The 16,068-nt window shown below is 38.5% G+C and overlaps 1 protein-coding gene and 1 pseudogene across 2 annotated transcripts in view; both read left to right on the top strand.

Moving 5' to 3' along the window:
• The window catches only part of POLA1 (DNA polymerase alpha 1, catalytic subunit), a 314,584-nt gene that overhangs the window by 128,788 nt on the left and 169,728 nt on the right, over positions 1 to 16,068 (top strand). Inside the window, exon 32 of the mRNA XM_010353227.2 lies at positions 3,818 to 3,992. Within this exon, the coding sequence (XP_010351529.1) occupies positions 3,818 to 3,992 (175 nt within the window). The remainder of the gene's footprint in view (positions 1 to 3,817; positions 3,993 to 16,068) is intronic.
• LOC104654153 lies at positions 13,394 to 13,723 on the top strand (annotated as a pseudogene). Its single transcript, XR_746793.2, has one exon. The product of XR_746793.2 is annotated as an ATP synthase subunit f, mitochondrial pseudogene (transcript).

Genomic DNA, 16,068 nt, shown 5'->3' with positions numbered 1-16,068 from the left:
TTTAAGTACATGGACAGGAATCAGCACTTGACTCTGTCTCCCCCCTAGGGTTACCCTTGATTAAGAACTGTTACAGAAAGCCAATTCCTGCAGGAAAATATTTCCATAAATGTCTGACTCGCTCAAGCCCTTAATGTGCTTTGCATATTGCCTCTGACAAGTCTCATCTCAAAAAAACAATTTTCATATTATGCAAATAAAGATTTTGGTAAATAAGCTAGGTTTTTTTTTTTCACTTATGTCTTCACATACATGGAAAAGCTCTTAGATTGGTAATGACAAGAACAGATGGCAGCATACAACTTTGAAAAATTATATAGGTTCAGTGAAATAGCATTGATAATGAAATCAAACCACAATTGTGTTTTGGCTAAACCTGCAATGACGATGTATGGTAACTTATAAAATAGGATGATCATTGTATTTAAAAGTCAATTTTGTGTTCCTTGATGTCTGAATGTTAGGTCTTAAAGTTCCTTTTTCTCAGGTCTTATTGATATACATAGGCTCACAATGGCTGTTGGTAATGTAGTACAATATATCCAATTTTATGTGATTTTAGCAATTTCCATCCACTGGTATGTGCCTTATTTGCTTTTTTAAAGTATGATTCATATTTCTTTTTATTAATTTATTCTCCTTAACATAACCCAAGAAAACTATAGGACTTTAATTTGCCTTTGTACCCTACCCATGGGACATGTGCCCTTTCAACATGTTTGCTAGCCAAATCTGCCTAAAGTTTTTGCTTTTAAGCACTCAAATTATTCTGTTTCATAACACAACCATAGTTTTAGAATATACTTTTGAAAATGTATCATGACACTTTGTTTGTTTGTTTGTTTTTGAGACAGAGTCTTGCTCTGTTACCCAGGCTGGAGTGCAGTCGTGCCGTCTCAGCTCACTGCAACCTCCACCTCCTGGGTTCAAGCGATTCTCCTGCCTCAGCCTTCTGAGTAGCTGGTATTACAGGCACGTGCCACCATGCCCAGCTAATTTTTTTGTATTTTTAGTAGAAATGGGATTTCGCCATGTTGACCAATCTGGTCTCAAACTCCTGACCTCAGGTGATCCTCCTGCCTCGATCTCCCAAAGTGCTGGGATTACAGGCATGAGCCACTGTGCCTGGCCCATCATGACACATTTTTAAGAGGACTGTTTGCTGCCTTAGGCAAGGGTGTCCTCCAGGAATAGCCTATATCCTAAACAGGTTTTGTTTTGTTTAAAATTTACATTTAGGAAATAGTACCCTACTGATAACTTATTCAGATGAGTTCAGAGAGTAATGTTTTTGGTATGTAATTTATATTGTACTTTGTTAACGCATTAAACCTATATGAATGATTTGTTGGCTAAGTTTTAAATCCATAACTATTTAACTTTCATTAGACATAATTTCCATAAGGCATGCCTTTAACATAATTATTTTAAGGGGCCCACTTATCTCCAGTTTAAAATATTTTCCCATTAGTTTCCTACTAACGATGACTACCTAGTTTTGTATGAATCGACTGCACCTAGTTGTCTCTCTGAAGTATGTACTTTGTGAAGTTCACAAATTACTACATGGGCACTTGAAGAAGACCAGCATTGCTTCTTAATCTGTTCTTAAAGGTGTATGCCACATATTCTTGCACATTCCATGGAGCCCTGCTCAGGTTTGAGAATGAAATATTTGAAGGCTTTTTTTTTTTTTTTTTTTTTTAATTTTGATACAGGGTCTCGCTCTGTCACTCAGGCAGGAGTGCAGTGGCATGACCACAGCTCACTGCAGCGTCTATCTCCCAGGCTCAAGCGATCTTCCCACTTTAGCCTCCTGAGTAGCTGGGACCACAGATGCATGCCTCCATGCCTGGCTAACTTTTTTTTTTTTTTTTTTTTTTTTTTTAATCGAGATGGGGGTCTCACTATGTCACCCAAACTGGTGTTGAACTCCTGTGCTCAAGTGATCCTTCTGACTCAGCCTCTCCAAGTACTGGGATTACAGGCATGAGCCACTGTGTCCTGCCGAAGGATGTATCTTCGGTCATAGCCTAAATGTTTTTCCAATACAACATAGCAAAACCTGTCATCTAACCAAGTCTTTTGAATTTGGCCATGCTCGAGCTTAGATTTTTAAAATACACTAAGAAATATGTTTGTGTCACTTTTTGTTAAAACTAGTCTTTCATGTGAATATTTAAAATAAAAACGTTTTAAACTGAAAGCATGCTCAGAAATTTTTAACTGCTTTTTTGAAAACCACGCTTTACTGTGAGAACTTCTACTGAAATATTAGAAAGTAACTCAGGTGCCTTTAAAAACTATTTTACGTCCATAAATTCTATTTTAATTCACCATTAAAATTTATTAAACTCAACATTGCTGTAATCTTAAGGATAGACCAATTTTTCACAATTCTGTAAATTGTTCAGATTTTATGTGTTTGGTAAAAGGCGGTCTAAATACCATTGAGTTGTGTGAAAAGACACTGCCCGAGGATTTTTTCACTTGGTTTTTATCATTGGTTGTCACCTTATTATCATCTTAACAATTCAGGCTTCTAAAAGAGCAAGAATTAAACTTGATTAATTATGCCTAATTCTTTTTACTATGTTGTAAACTCCTGACAAATAATAATAAGTCTTTTAATCTGAGTTTGCTTCCTTTTTAGGTATTTCATTTTGTCTTAGAACAGGTAGAACCTAGTTGCTAAACAGGCACAGGTTGTTTTCATCAGGAGCCTAGCCAGAAAAAGAGGCCCCTGCCGCTGGTCTCTAGTAAGACAGTGGTGTATGGAAGGTTGCTTCTGCTTTGGGCTGGGAGCTGAGCTGGAAAGGAACTGATTGTAGCAGGAATGAAAGAATAGGATTCACATTATAATCAGTTCTGCTGAGCAGCTGAGCACTGTGAATAGTTATAATTTACTAGTTTGAATATTAAATTCTGTTTCAGATGAGAGGAAGAGTGAGTGAGTTGTTGGATGTTGATCCTGTAGAGATAACTTTTTGGTTCACAGATGATGGTGACATCATTCACAAGGCTGGATATGGGCCAATTACATAGAATTTCACAGCTTTTATTTTTGTAGAGTAAAAGAGAAAACTCTTGAAAAGAGGCTTTCTGACCCATCTTCCTTTTCTTGAGGAGGAACCAGGTAAATGGTACAAAATGACATGCCCTTCATTCCAGTGGCCAGTTATTTGGCTTTTAGAGCCCTGCCACTCTACCAGGACACTATGTCATTTTTACTTCTACTTCTTGTATCTTGCATATAAAGTACTACTCTATAGATTTCATTTCCCCACTCTTTTCCCCTTGTTCATTTGCTTCTCAGTGATACATGGCTCTCATAGAAAATATTACTACCAGGATCTTTGAGTTAGTTTGACAAGAATTCTTGCCTGAAGGGATCACATTAACATAATAAAAGAGACCATACACATGTTTTTAAATTATCACTCCTTAAAAAGCCTTTCTGACTACACTAATTGTTACCAAGCCTTCTCAGTGTTTGGTGATATGGCAGGTGAAATTATTTAATCTAGTCATTGCTATCTTGTTCGTTTCAAGTTTTTGCAAAAAATAGACCACAACATATACTGGATTAATATTCGTGGACATTGGATGAGATCTCAAGATTGAGATGTTATCCTTGATTTTCCTACTCAAAATGTTCAACAATAGGTCAAAAAGAGGTCTTGATGTTTAGAAGTAGATACGTAAAATTTAAATTGTTGCCTCTGTGTTTGACCAAGCAAGTGTCTGTGATTGAGTTGCTCACAACTTTACCCGTGTCTTCTTTTTATGTGTGTCTTTTTGTCATATCTTCTTTTAGGATGGATCAAATCTCACTGCAAGTCAGAGGGCCTATGCGCCTGAGCAGCTGCAGAAACAGGATAATCTAACCATTGACACCCAGTACTACCTGGCCCAGCAGATCCACCCAGTCGTGGCTCGAATCTGTGAACCAATAGACGGAATTGATGCTGTCCTCATTGCAACATGGTTAGGTAAGTGTCCCAAGCTCACATAGAGCCTCACATGGTAACAGCGGCACATGGAGCCTCCCTTTTCTCTTGAGATCTCTGTTTATGGGCATGGTATTGTGTCTGTCACTTCTTTGTTTATAGTTTGGAATGCATTTTTGTGGTTGTTTGGTACTGTCTCCACTCTTAGACTATGAGATCCACATACTTGCTACTGTAACCACATGCCTGCTCTGTAGTTGACACTCACTGAATACTGAGGGAAGAGAGGGAAGGCAAAAGAAAGGGTAAAGTGAAGATTTCAGGTGCCATTACAGTCACTGAGTTTACATTGTTATAGCTTTAATTAGTGTACCTCCATTAATAAGAAGATTGATGGTGTGTTGCTTATTGGTTCATCTTGCCTCTGTTGCTGAAGGTATTTTCATGTCAAGTGAGAAGACATGACTTTTTAACGTGAAATTTTTAATTTTTAATATTCAATTCATTGTGAGAATCCTGCTGTCCTTAAGGTATTCTAAAACTGGACCCGCTGTTATCCTCTAGGAATTGGCTGATTTCTAAGTTCTCATCATCCCAGGAGGTGCCAGCCAACCCTGAGACCTCAGTAGCTCTTTGGCTTTTTGCTGTGTCACCAGATTGTCTCCATTGCTGTGTCATTATTACTATTGTTGTCTTTTGCTTAGAAATGTATTTCATAACCAGCCCTGATTTCATTTTTAGATGACCAAGTACATAAAGAGTTACATTGCTTTTAAGGCCTTTCCTCTCTCTTCTGTGGTAAGCAAAGATGAGTGTTTTCAGAGTACTGCCTAATGCCCTGAGATGGCTCCTCTATTTATAAGTGAAGCCCAGATGCCACTGGCATCTCACAGACTCTTAACTTTGGCAATTATAAACTAACTTTCCAGCTCCCACCTATGTATCCAGCCTTATTTCTTACTCAGGCTATGCAGTGTCTCCCAAATATGGCACTGCCCATTCTGTCCCTGCTTCATGGAAGATTCTTCCCCTCTTTTTACTAAAACACCTAGCTTTAGCCATGGGCTTTGACAGCATAGGGACCTGGGTTTCAATGCTGGTTCTGCTATTCACAAGCTTCTGAACCTTGGTCTATACCTTAGCTCCTTGAATCATAGAATAGAGTTACTCTGAGGGAGAAAGATGACGTGTGTGAGATGTTCAGCACAAAGTCTGGGGCAAAGGAAGGGCTCCGTGAGTGATAGCCACCTCCCACCCTTCTTTTAGGTGTCAGTAGAAATATGTTCATACTTCTTCAGTCTGTGGGATTTGTATATACTTAGTGCTCAGCCGCATTTGTAGAATGAGACTGGATTTTCCATGGATGAATTATCAAGTCACATATTTTCTGTCCTGCACCTGTTGAGTATGTTTCTGAGCTCCTCCCTGCTACCCCCCTGTCACTACCCCATCAGTGTTTACTCTGGAAGTGGAAACTCATTTTTAACATTTGCCTAAGCAAATATTATTAGGAAGATAAAATTCAACCACCAAAATCATCGTATATATTCTCCAAGATGAGTTGTGTTTGATGATGTTTATAAATCCTCAGCTGGGAAGAGAAGACTAAAAGCAAGGTATTTTTTAGCTTCCCTTTTTTCTCTACTATACATTGAGTGTTTGCTCTGTTGGATACAGTGATAAGTACTTTGCATTTGTTATCTCATTCAGTCCTTGGGACAACCTCACAAAGGTATGTTGTATTAGCTCCATTTTACAGAGGAAGAAGCCAAGGTTTAGAGAGGTAACTATCTTGGTCTTGGCTCATAGGTAGTAAGTAGCCGGCTGTGATTCCAAAGGTTGTGATCCTCACCACTGTGCTAAACTTGATTGCCTGTTCTTAGCTCTAAAAGGCTATGAAAGATGTTTTCAACCAGGAGCAGGATGGCATAGATGTATAAGCATGGGGGGGCTTCATGTTTTTCTTGCTCCCTCCATTTCTCACTCTACACCCCCATGCTCTCTACTGAAAACCTCTGAGTAAAACCATTTTTTAAAGAATAGATCTCCCAGTTTTTCCATTTGTGTCTTCAAAAACCTGGTGTAAAACTGTTGCCCTTTTCTTCTTTGGTTTTGAAATTTTTGGTGACCCAGCACTGAGAGGAGGTAGATGGAACAAGCCTTGTCTCAGGAATGACATTTAAGAGAAAGACTTGCAGAGCCTTGTATGTCAGCAAAAGAGCTGAGCAATAAAGGGTGATGGAACCTACTTGGGTGGATTGGCCTGATGCCTGCCTGGATGTGTCAAGGCCAGTCATACTAAGAGGGGACCGGACTGATTTTGTTAGTTCCAGAAGTCATAGTTAAAATGATTTTTGTTTACAAATTGATCAGTGGCAGATGTTGACTTGAAAGATACTTTAACTGCAGCTGCTGTATGGTCATAGGCTGCCTTATTAATTCAGTTTTCACAAATTATTTTCAAAGCCAATAGTAGACAAATGGGTCCCATCTTCAGAAGTTTCATGTTGTATCTCATTATTGACCAATCTCAATCTACACAGAGAACCCTCCAGACTTGCACATGGTCCCACCCACATACCCATCACTCCTGCCTCACAACCTGAAAATTCTCTAGGTGCAGCCGTGGCTGTGTGGACACTCTTCCGATTTGTCCCTTCTTGGTGCCATGTAGCCAAGTCAAGCTGATGGGAGGGAATGTGTCCTCGGCCTTGGGGAATCTGCCCACTGCTCCTCACTTTTGGCTACTTTTTCTCATTGTTTTCTTCTGCCACTTGACAGTGGTTTTTATATCGAGGATGTGTGACGTTGTCATCGTTGTGTAGTCCTCCTCCTCTCCTGCTTGTCCTCTTCTCTCATCCTACCCTGTGCCCGCACCAGCAGTATATACACAGCCATCTATATTAGTAACAAATCTTGTAGTCCTTTCCTTCTGCCCCCTTCCACATAGGAGTTTGAGCATTAATGACGTGTAGGCCCAGAAGTCCCCGTCATCATGAAGATCTGTAGAAAACACTGAAGCTCACCAGGCAAATCTCTGTAAGCATTTGCCTCCTGCTCTATTCAGGAGCTGAATTTTTTATCTGTACCCTTTATTCCTCCACCCCAAGTAAAAAATTAGGGTGGCTATTCAGTAGGGGCTTCAAGGCCTCTGTTATCAGTTCTACTGTAGCCTGTGGTTTTAGGAGGAGGGAGGGAGATGGGGAAGTGGTGACAAAGTAAGAGAAGTGTTAGGGGGTACATGGTTTCTAAGAGGTGCAAGCTGTAGGCATAAAATTACTATAATTTGTTTTTAAAATTCTAAATCTGTTTTCTTTATATAAAAAAACTGCAGCTAGTGAACTGACACTGTTAAATAAGTTGAAGTATACAAATGTATACATAAAATACAAGCCCTCCAACTGCCTAATCACAGACATAAAATAATTCTCTCGCTTTTAATGTAGTTTTTATCTTTGATTAATGAAATGTATTACAGTATTGAAACTTTAGTGAAGTTTGATACTTTGTCCTTTTAGTTAGTACAAAGAAATCAGGAATAATGGCATAATTTCATTTAGGAAAATTATTAAGCTCATGATTTTTTATTTTTAAGACTCTTTTGTGGAGAGCAACTATATTTTTCAACTACTTTTTTCTTTCTCTATTGCTTTTATACTACTTTCCTTGAAATGAAAGGCAAGCATCAAGTGTTGGTTTATCCTGTGGCTTCACTTTGGAAATTCTCTATTTCTCCCCATCAAGATACCTCCTGAAGTCTGTCTGGTAGCATGTTGCATGGCCAGGTGTTCCATATGGGAAGACCATTTTAGTGAAAAGGAGAGAGGATAGCCTATTAAATGAGTGAATGAATAAGGCTGTTGAATTGAAAGAGAATAATTTGTTCTAATAACTAATGGTCCTCATTATCCCACAGTAAAATATGTATCATTTTTCTGAAACCCATGCAAGATTATTGCTATTGGGCTTAAATAAAGCAAAATTTTACTCTTTTCCATCTGTGAATAGGAAAAAACTATAGTATTACTCTTCTTATATAATAGCGCTATGGGAAACATGGCCACTAAAACTTGAAACTCTTAGCTTTTGTTCTGTAGACTATAGATTTTCCTCTCTCTCTCATTCTAATGAAAGCTCCCCTGTATTCCGTGGATGAAATATTCACAGTATGCTCAAACATCCAAATAGTCTTCCATACCTAGCAGACTAGGCCAGTGATGAGAATAGTCTAAAGTTCATTTTTGAATTTCATCTTTTAATAAATTTATGTTTTATGTATACTGGTACTTAGAATTATATGTAATATCTTTCCCCCAATGAGCAATGATTTGTACAGTAGTTGTAAAGAACCGTTCTTCATGGTCAGTGATAAAATTTCAGGCATTTGGCTATCTGGGCAGTTTTCTCATTGGTCCTGAGAAATTACTGATGTTTGAAGAACATGAGAGTTTAGAATTTAATCTCTGAAAATACTGCTTAAAACAGGACAGAATGCACTTAACCCAGTGTGCTCTGAGTTAAATTGGAAAGTAAAAATTTCCTTTTAAAAAAATGATGCCTTCCACTCATATCACAGAGGTTAGTTTTTGTCAATAGACAGGGTTCAGTCATATCTAAGAAATAAGTGCAACAGTGGGCAAAACAGGGCCAAGTGATGTTTGGGGGTGATTTTGACAGATCCAGGGAGATCCACCTACAAAAAAGAGAGTAAAGTACAGATGGATAGGGGTAGAATGATGCTGCCAGTGGGTTCTTCAGGTATTACTTTGTCAATAAAGAATTTTGCCCTTTTTCATTATTAAGCTCTTATAAAAATAAAACATGACCATTTCCAAACTGTAAATCATTATTATTATTATTTTTTTGGGGGGGGGGGACAGAGTCTCACTCTGTCACCCAGGCTGGAGTGCAGTGGCTTGATCTCGGCTCACTGCAACATCTGCCTCTCGGGTTCAAGTGATTCTCCTGCTTCAGCTTCCTGAGTAGCAGGCATTACAGGCGAGCACCACCACACCTGACTAGTTTTTGTATTTTTAGTAGAAATGGGGTTTCACCATGTTGGCCAGGCTGGTCTTGAACTCCTGACCTCAGGTGATCTGCCTGCCTCGGCCTCCCAAAGTGCTGCGATTATAGGCATGAGCCACTGCTCCTGGACCCAAACTAAATATTTTCAATAGCATAATTAATAGTAAAATTAAAAAATGTTATACCAAATGCACTGCAGAATATTAAAGGAAATCTTATCAGCTGATAAGAGCATCTCTTACAAGATGGAGTGTCATTCCAAGCATATCATCCAATGGCTCATGCTCCCAGTCTAGTCTACTTTTGTGTTCAGTATTAATTGAAGACCTGCTGTGCCTAGCACCATAGTAGGCACTGTGAAGGATACAAAGTTGAGTCAGTTGTGGACCCTTTAGTCAAATTACAGCCCAGTCATTTAGTTGATTTCACTGTTGTGGGCAAGTCTAGTGGGCAACACACTGTATATCCCAAAAGAGGTGTATATCCCAAAAGAGGTTATCAAATTTCAAAGGAAGCAGAAACCTCTCCTAGCTGGGCCCACCATGGAAGAGTTTATAAAAGTAGAGGCATTTTGAGGCATTGCTGGAATGGGCTGTGGAGAGGCCATTGTGAAGTTGGGAATGGTTGCCCACCCTACTGCTCACCAATTCTTCTAGCCTGATGAACTGCAGGGGTAACCTGTGTTATCTCAGCCACCCCCAAAGCACTTTAGGGAATTCACGGAGAGCCTCTTTAAGGGTTTCAGTTGCACAGTCCTGCACCTCAGTCTCAACAAAGCGAGCATACAGTGGTTTGCTTCTGTGTCGCTAGCCCACAACAGAGGGCCAGTAGTGACACTGCTCATCTCAAATGAGCAGTGAGACCTTTGAGAACTTTGAACCAAACCAGAGCATGTTTAGAAAAATTGCTTTGGAGCTTTTATATGAGTTATGTAACAACTCTGGCTTTGTAACACTTAGAGGTTTTAAAGGAAAATGAGGATTTCTCAAATTATTTAAATTAGATCAATTTTTTAAAAAGATAAAATTGTTTTAATTAAGTACACCAAAGTGACATTTATCAAGATAGTATAGCTTATAGAAAAATGGATAAGACCTAAAAATGGGTAAGAAAAAAAAGCTGAATACTATACAGCATTGTACACATATACATACACTATATTATATATATGTGTATGAATAAAATAGAAAAGGGTTAAGGTGATGAATTATAGGTTCCCCCTTTGCTGACAAAATATTAGTACTGTTATTTTATTTTTAGTAAGACAGTTTTTTCCAAAACCAGAAGTAAAACAATGGTTAAGCAATTACTAACTCACCTTCATTTATTTATTTATTTATTTCAGATGGTTTTGGGGGAACGAGTGGTGTTTGGTTATTACATGAATAAGTTCTTTAGTGGTGATTTTTGAGATTTTGGTGCACCCAAAGCAGTGTACACTCTACCCACTGTGCAGTCTTTTATTTCTCACCCCCATCCCACCTTTCCCCCTGAGTGCCCAGAGTTCATTGTGTGATTCTTTTGCCTTCGTGTCATTGTAGCTTAGCTCCCAATTATGAGTGAGAGCATAACATGCTTGGTTTTCCATTCCTAAGTTACTTCACTTAGGATAATCGTCTTCAGTTTCATCCAGATTGTTGTGAATGTCATATATATATATATATATTTTTTATGACTGAGCGGTATTCCATGGTGTATATATATACCACAATTTCTTTATCCACTCATTGATTGATGGGCATTTGGGCTGGTTCCATATTTTTGCAGTTGAGAATTGTGCTGCTATAAACATGCACGTCCAAGTATCTTTTTCGTATAATGACTTCTTTTTCTCTGGGTAGATACCCACTAGTGGGATTGCTGGATTAAATGATAATTCTACTTCTAGTTCTTTAAGGAATCTCCACACTGTTTTCCATAATGGTTGTACTAGTTTGCATTCCCACCAGCAGTGTAAAAGTGTTCCCTATTCACCACATCCACACCAACATCTATTTTTTTTTTTTAATTTTTTGATTATGGCCATTCTTGCAGGACTAACTCACCTTTTAGAGGGTGGGTGGTTAGGGACCTTGAGCCTAGCTGTTTTCCCCCAACATCTACCAACATAGCTGGAAGAGAAGTGGGCTTTGTTAGAAGACAAGCAATCTTTGGACTATTATTTGTGTTATTTTGTATTCCAAATATATTTCCACACAGAGTTACCATCTTTTTTCAGGTTTAAAAACAGGAAAGAAAGGCCAGGTGCTATGCATGACTCAGGCCTGTAATTCCAACACTTTGGGACGCAGGAGGATGGCTTGAGTCTAGGAGTTCAAGACCAGCCTGGACAACATAGCAAAACCCCGTTTCTACAAAAAATATCAAAATTAGTTGGGTATGGTGGCGCATGCCTGCAGTCCCAGCTACTCAGCTGACTGAGGTGGGAGGATCACTTAAGCCAGGGAGGTCAAGGCTGCAGTGAGCTGTGATCGTTCCATTGCACTTGACAGAGCAAGACCCTGTCTTAGGAAAAAAAAAAAAAAAAAACGGGGAAGAAGATACTTGAAAAGCTTCTCCTGCCCAGAAATGCACATCTCATTAAGTTAAAATTTATATTTGCGTCTATTGTCAAGGGCATTAAAACCAATTGATTGAAGTCATGAGAATGCTGCTCATCAGGCTGTTTATTCTGTCAAGATTTTGAGAACTATCTTCTCCAGGAAAATAAAAATCTTGGGTATTCATTTAAACCAAAGGCTCGGCTATTATTTCTTCTAAAATACTCAGAAATTTTCCATTTACATTATGAAGAGACGTATTGTTGGTGTGAAAGACAGTTTCGGTTGTCTGACACTTATACAGTAAATTGTTTATCTTTAAATTGGATCTGTAGTATTTTAAAAACTTGTTGGACTGGGCACAGTGGCTCACGCCTGTAATCCCAGCACTATGGGAGGCCAAGGTGGGAGGATTACTTGAGGTCAGGAGTTCGAGACAAGCCTGGCCAACAGGGTGAAACCCCATTTCTACTAAAAATACAAAAGAATTAGCCTGGCATGGTGGTGGGCACCTGTAATCCAGCAGCTCGGGAGGCTGAGGCAGGAGAATCTCTTGAACCTGGGACGCGAGGTTGCAGTGAGCCGAGATTGCACTACTGTACTCCAGCCTGGGCAACAGTGAGACTCTGCCTCAAAAAAAAAAACAAAACTTGTTATTATGGAAAAATGTGTGTGTGTGTGTGTGTGTGTGTGTGTGTGTGTGTGTGTGTGTATTATAGTAGAGAATATAAAATTTTCTCTAGTTTCACATATATTAAATTATAGGACAAGATTAAACCCTCATATATTCATCACCCACCTTTAGTATTCTTCATTGGTGGCCAATCTTATTATTCCTCTTTCCCACCTTCCCCTATTATTTTGAAGTATATCCTTCAAAATATATTTATTTTGTGTGTTAATATTTCGTTTTGCATTTCCTTTTTTTTGAGACAGAGTCTTGCTCTGTCACCCAGGCTGGAGTGCAGTGGTGCAATCTCGGCTCATGACAACCTATGCCTTCCAGATTCAAGCGATTCTCCTGCCTTAGCCTCCTGGGTAGCTAGGTTCACAGGCATGCACCACCACCCCCGGATGAATTTGTTTTGTATTTTTAGTAGAGACGAGGTTTCGCTGTGTTGGCCAGGCTGGTCTCGAGCTCCTGACCTCAGGTGATTTTCCTGCCTTGGCCTCCCTGAGTGCTGCGATTACAGGCGCGAGCCACTGCGCCCAGCCCATTTTGCATTTCTAAAAGACAAAGATTTCCCTTTTCAGCATAACTGTATTATTGTCACATCACATTAAAAAACCTCACAATTCCTTCCTTTCGTTTAATTTCCAACAAGTGTTTATATTTCCCTGATTGCACTATGAATACACTTTTTTAAAAAAGCTCCTTGTTTGGATTGGAATCCAGTCAGGGTCAACTTGGTAGTTAATCTCTATTTTTTTTTTCCTTTGTTGATCCTCCCAGTTTGTTTATTAAAGAAGCTGGGCTTTTTGTCCTATAGAATTTTTCTCATTCTGGAGTTTACTGATCACATCCTGGTGGTATCTTTTAACATGTTCTTCTGTCTCCTGTATTTCCTATAAATAGTTAGATCTAAAGATGGGATTATATTTAGGCTCAATTTATTATATTTTATATTTGCTAAAATATAAAATACACTCTTCTTCCTAGGCAATGGGGTTTACGTCTGTTTGAGATTCAATGCATTTTGCAACAAATTCATAGATGTTTCGTAAGAAATATTTAGTATGCAATTTTCTCACCTTTCTAAGTGAATTTTTCGTAGTGTAACATGCATACAGAAAAGTGCACAAAACCTAATTAAAGTGCTTGATAAATTTTCACGGGGTCATCATGCACTGGTGTAGTCGGTACTGAGCTCAAGAAACAGTACATTGACCAGGACTCCAAGATGGCGTCAGTCGGTGAGTGTCAGGTCCCAGTACCAGTGAAGGACAAGAAACTTCTAGAGGTCAAACTGGGGGAGCTGCCAAGCTGGATCTTGATGCGGGACTTCAGCCCTAGTGGCATTCTCGGAGCATTTCGAAGAGAGCACGAGTGGCTCCGCAAATACCATTGAAGAGGACACGCTCTGCACCACCCCCCGACCCCATGACCTTGGCCTGAGCCCCTCCGTGAGGAACACAATCTCGATCGTTGCTGAATCCTTTCATGTCCTAATGGGAATTAACCTCCAAATAAAAGATGACTGGTACGTGGGGAAAAAAAAAGAAAAAGAAAAAGAAACAGTACATTACTGCATTCCCAGAAGGCCCCTCATGTCTCCTAGAAATGATCCTCCACATACTTGGCATCTAATAATATAGATGAGGTGGATTTCGGGGGATATTACAGAAATTGCATCTTTGTTCTTTGTGTCTAGACTACTTTTACTGAATATTATGTTTGTGAGATTCATCCATGTGGTTGTCCTTCCTTTCTGTAAATTCTGTATAATATTTCATTGTCTGAATATAACACATTGTATGACTATCTACTGGAGGTACACCTATGAGTTGTTTCCACATTTGGGGTGTTTTGAATACTGCTGCTTTGAGAGTTGTTCTACAGGTCCTCTGTCGAACATAAGCATGTATTTCTCTTGGGTATGTACTAAGGAGAATTGCTAGGCCATTGGGGACATGTATGTTTAATTTTAATAGATTCTGCCAGTTTTCCAAAGTGGTTCTACTTGTTTACACTTCCTACTAGCAGTGTATGGGTGCTCCACATTCTTACCAACGTTTGGTAGGATAATGTTTTCCATCTTCGTTTTACATGGTGGCATAGAGTTGTGGTTTTAATTTGTATTTCTTTGATGACTAATGAAGTTGAATACCTTTCCACATGCTTCTTGGCCATTGGAATATTTCCTTTTGTGAGATGCCTGTTCAAGTCTTTTTCTGTTGTCCTGTTTGCTTCTCTTTTGCTTATTGATTTGCAGGCATTTCATATGTGTTCTAATTATGAGTCTTTTGGAAGTATATATTACAGGTTGAGTATCCCTTATCTGAAATACTTAGGACCAGAAGTGTTTGGGATTTTTTTTGGATTTTATAATAGTTGCATATAGATAATTAGCTATCTTAGAGATGAGACCCAAGTCTAAACATGAAGTTCATTTATGTTTTATATACAGCCTATACACGTAGCCTGAAGGCAGTTTTATACAATATTTTTTAAAATTTTGTGCCTGAAACAAAGTTTTGACTGCAACTCATCACATGAGGTCAGGCGTGGAATTTTTCACTCATGCTATCATGTTGCCACTCAAAACGTTTCAAATTTTGGAGCATTTCAGATTTTTGGATTAGGGATGTTCAACCTATACAAACATCTTTTCCTATTTGGCATGCTTTTTAAAGAGTATAATTCACATAATTTACCATAAAATGCTAAAATCTTGAGTATATACAATCAGTTATTTAGGCACAGACACAGAACATTTTCATCATTCCAGAATGTTCCCTTGTGCCTCTTTCCAGTCAGCACCTCTGTTATAGTAGCAATCACTCATCTGAAATCTGTCAGCATCAGTTAGTTTTGCCTTTTCAAGATTTTCGTATAAATGGTTTCCTACAGTATATACTCTTTGTGTGTGCATCTTTCACTTAGCATGGTATTTTTGAGATTCATCTGTCTTGTTGCATGTATCAGTATTCACTCTTTTTCATTGCTGAGTAGTATTTCATGGTAGATATACTAGTTTATCCATTCTCTTGTTGATGGACATCTGGAGTGTTTCCATTTTGGGCTATTATGAATAAAGCTGCTATGAGCATTCTGTGGATATAGCATTCACCATTTGAAAATTATTTTTGCTTTAATCATACTAAATTTTCAGTTTGCATATTGTCTTCTAAGACGTCCTGATATATGAAAACCTGGACTCATGCAAAAGATAAATGGTTTACTTCCTCTAAGAAATTTTTACAAAAAAATTTCACTCAATAGGATTCTATTAATTAGCTTCCCTCATAGATTAAATGATCCATATTACAAATAACTGCTTGTAAATACCAGTTACTCCCTTTACTCATTTGGAGTTTCATTTATGTGGATTTTCCCTCTTCCCCACTTGCATGAACATATATAAGGGTTTCACTGTAGTTATTTGCTGTTGCACTAATAGAGACTTTGTCTTTTGAAGGAAAGAATTTGATTAAATGTGTCAACCTGTCTAATGACCGTATGCCTCAAGTTATGAACAGTTTAAAAACTCCTTGGGAGTGGGGGCAGGTGAACAGGTATAATTTACAATGGTTAGAAAGTGCAATGGTAGAAAAATAATTTTGTGCTAAATGTCATACTGGGGGTGTGTATGATAAGACTATGGTGACTTAAGTAAAGACAGTACTGCTAAGCTCATCCACCCCGATGCCTATGATGTTACTTTCTATAAATACTTCTTGAAACATGAGAGTTTTGATCCTGTTGCCAAAATAATGTGAGATCCTAGAAATTTTCTAATTATAAATGACAGTGTTTTAATTTCATTTCACTCCCTCTTCTGTACCCTCAACCCCAGCACAAATGAGTCGATCACTACAAGCCACATAATTGA

The sequence above is a fragment of the Rhinopithecus roxellana genome, chromosome 7 (genome assembly GCF_007565055.1).
Source record: "Rhinopithecus roxellana isolate Shanxi Qingling chromosome 7, ASM756505v1, whole genome shotgun sequence".
Classification (NCBI taxonomy): domain Eukaryota; kingdom Metazoa; phylum Chordata; class Mammalia; order Primates; family Cercopithecidae; genus Rhinopithecus; species Rhinopithecus roxellana.
Note: the sequence above shows the minus strand (reverse complement) of the source record. Positions and strands in the feature narration are given on the sequence as shown.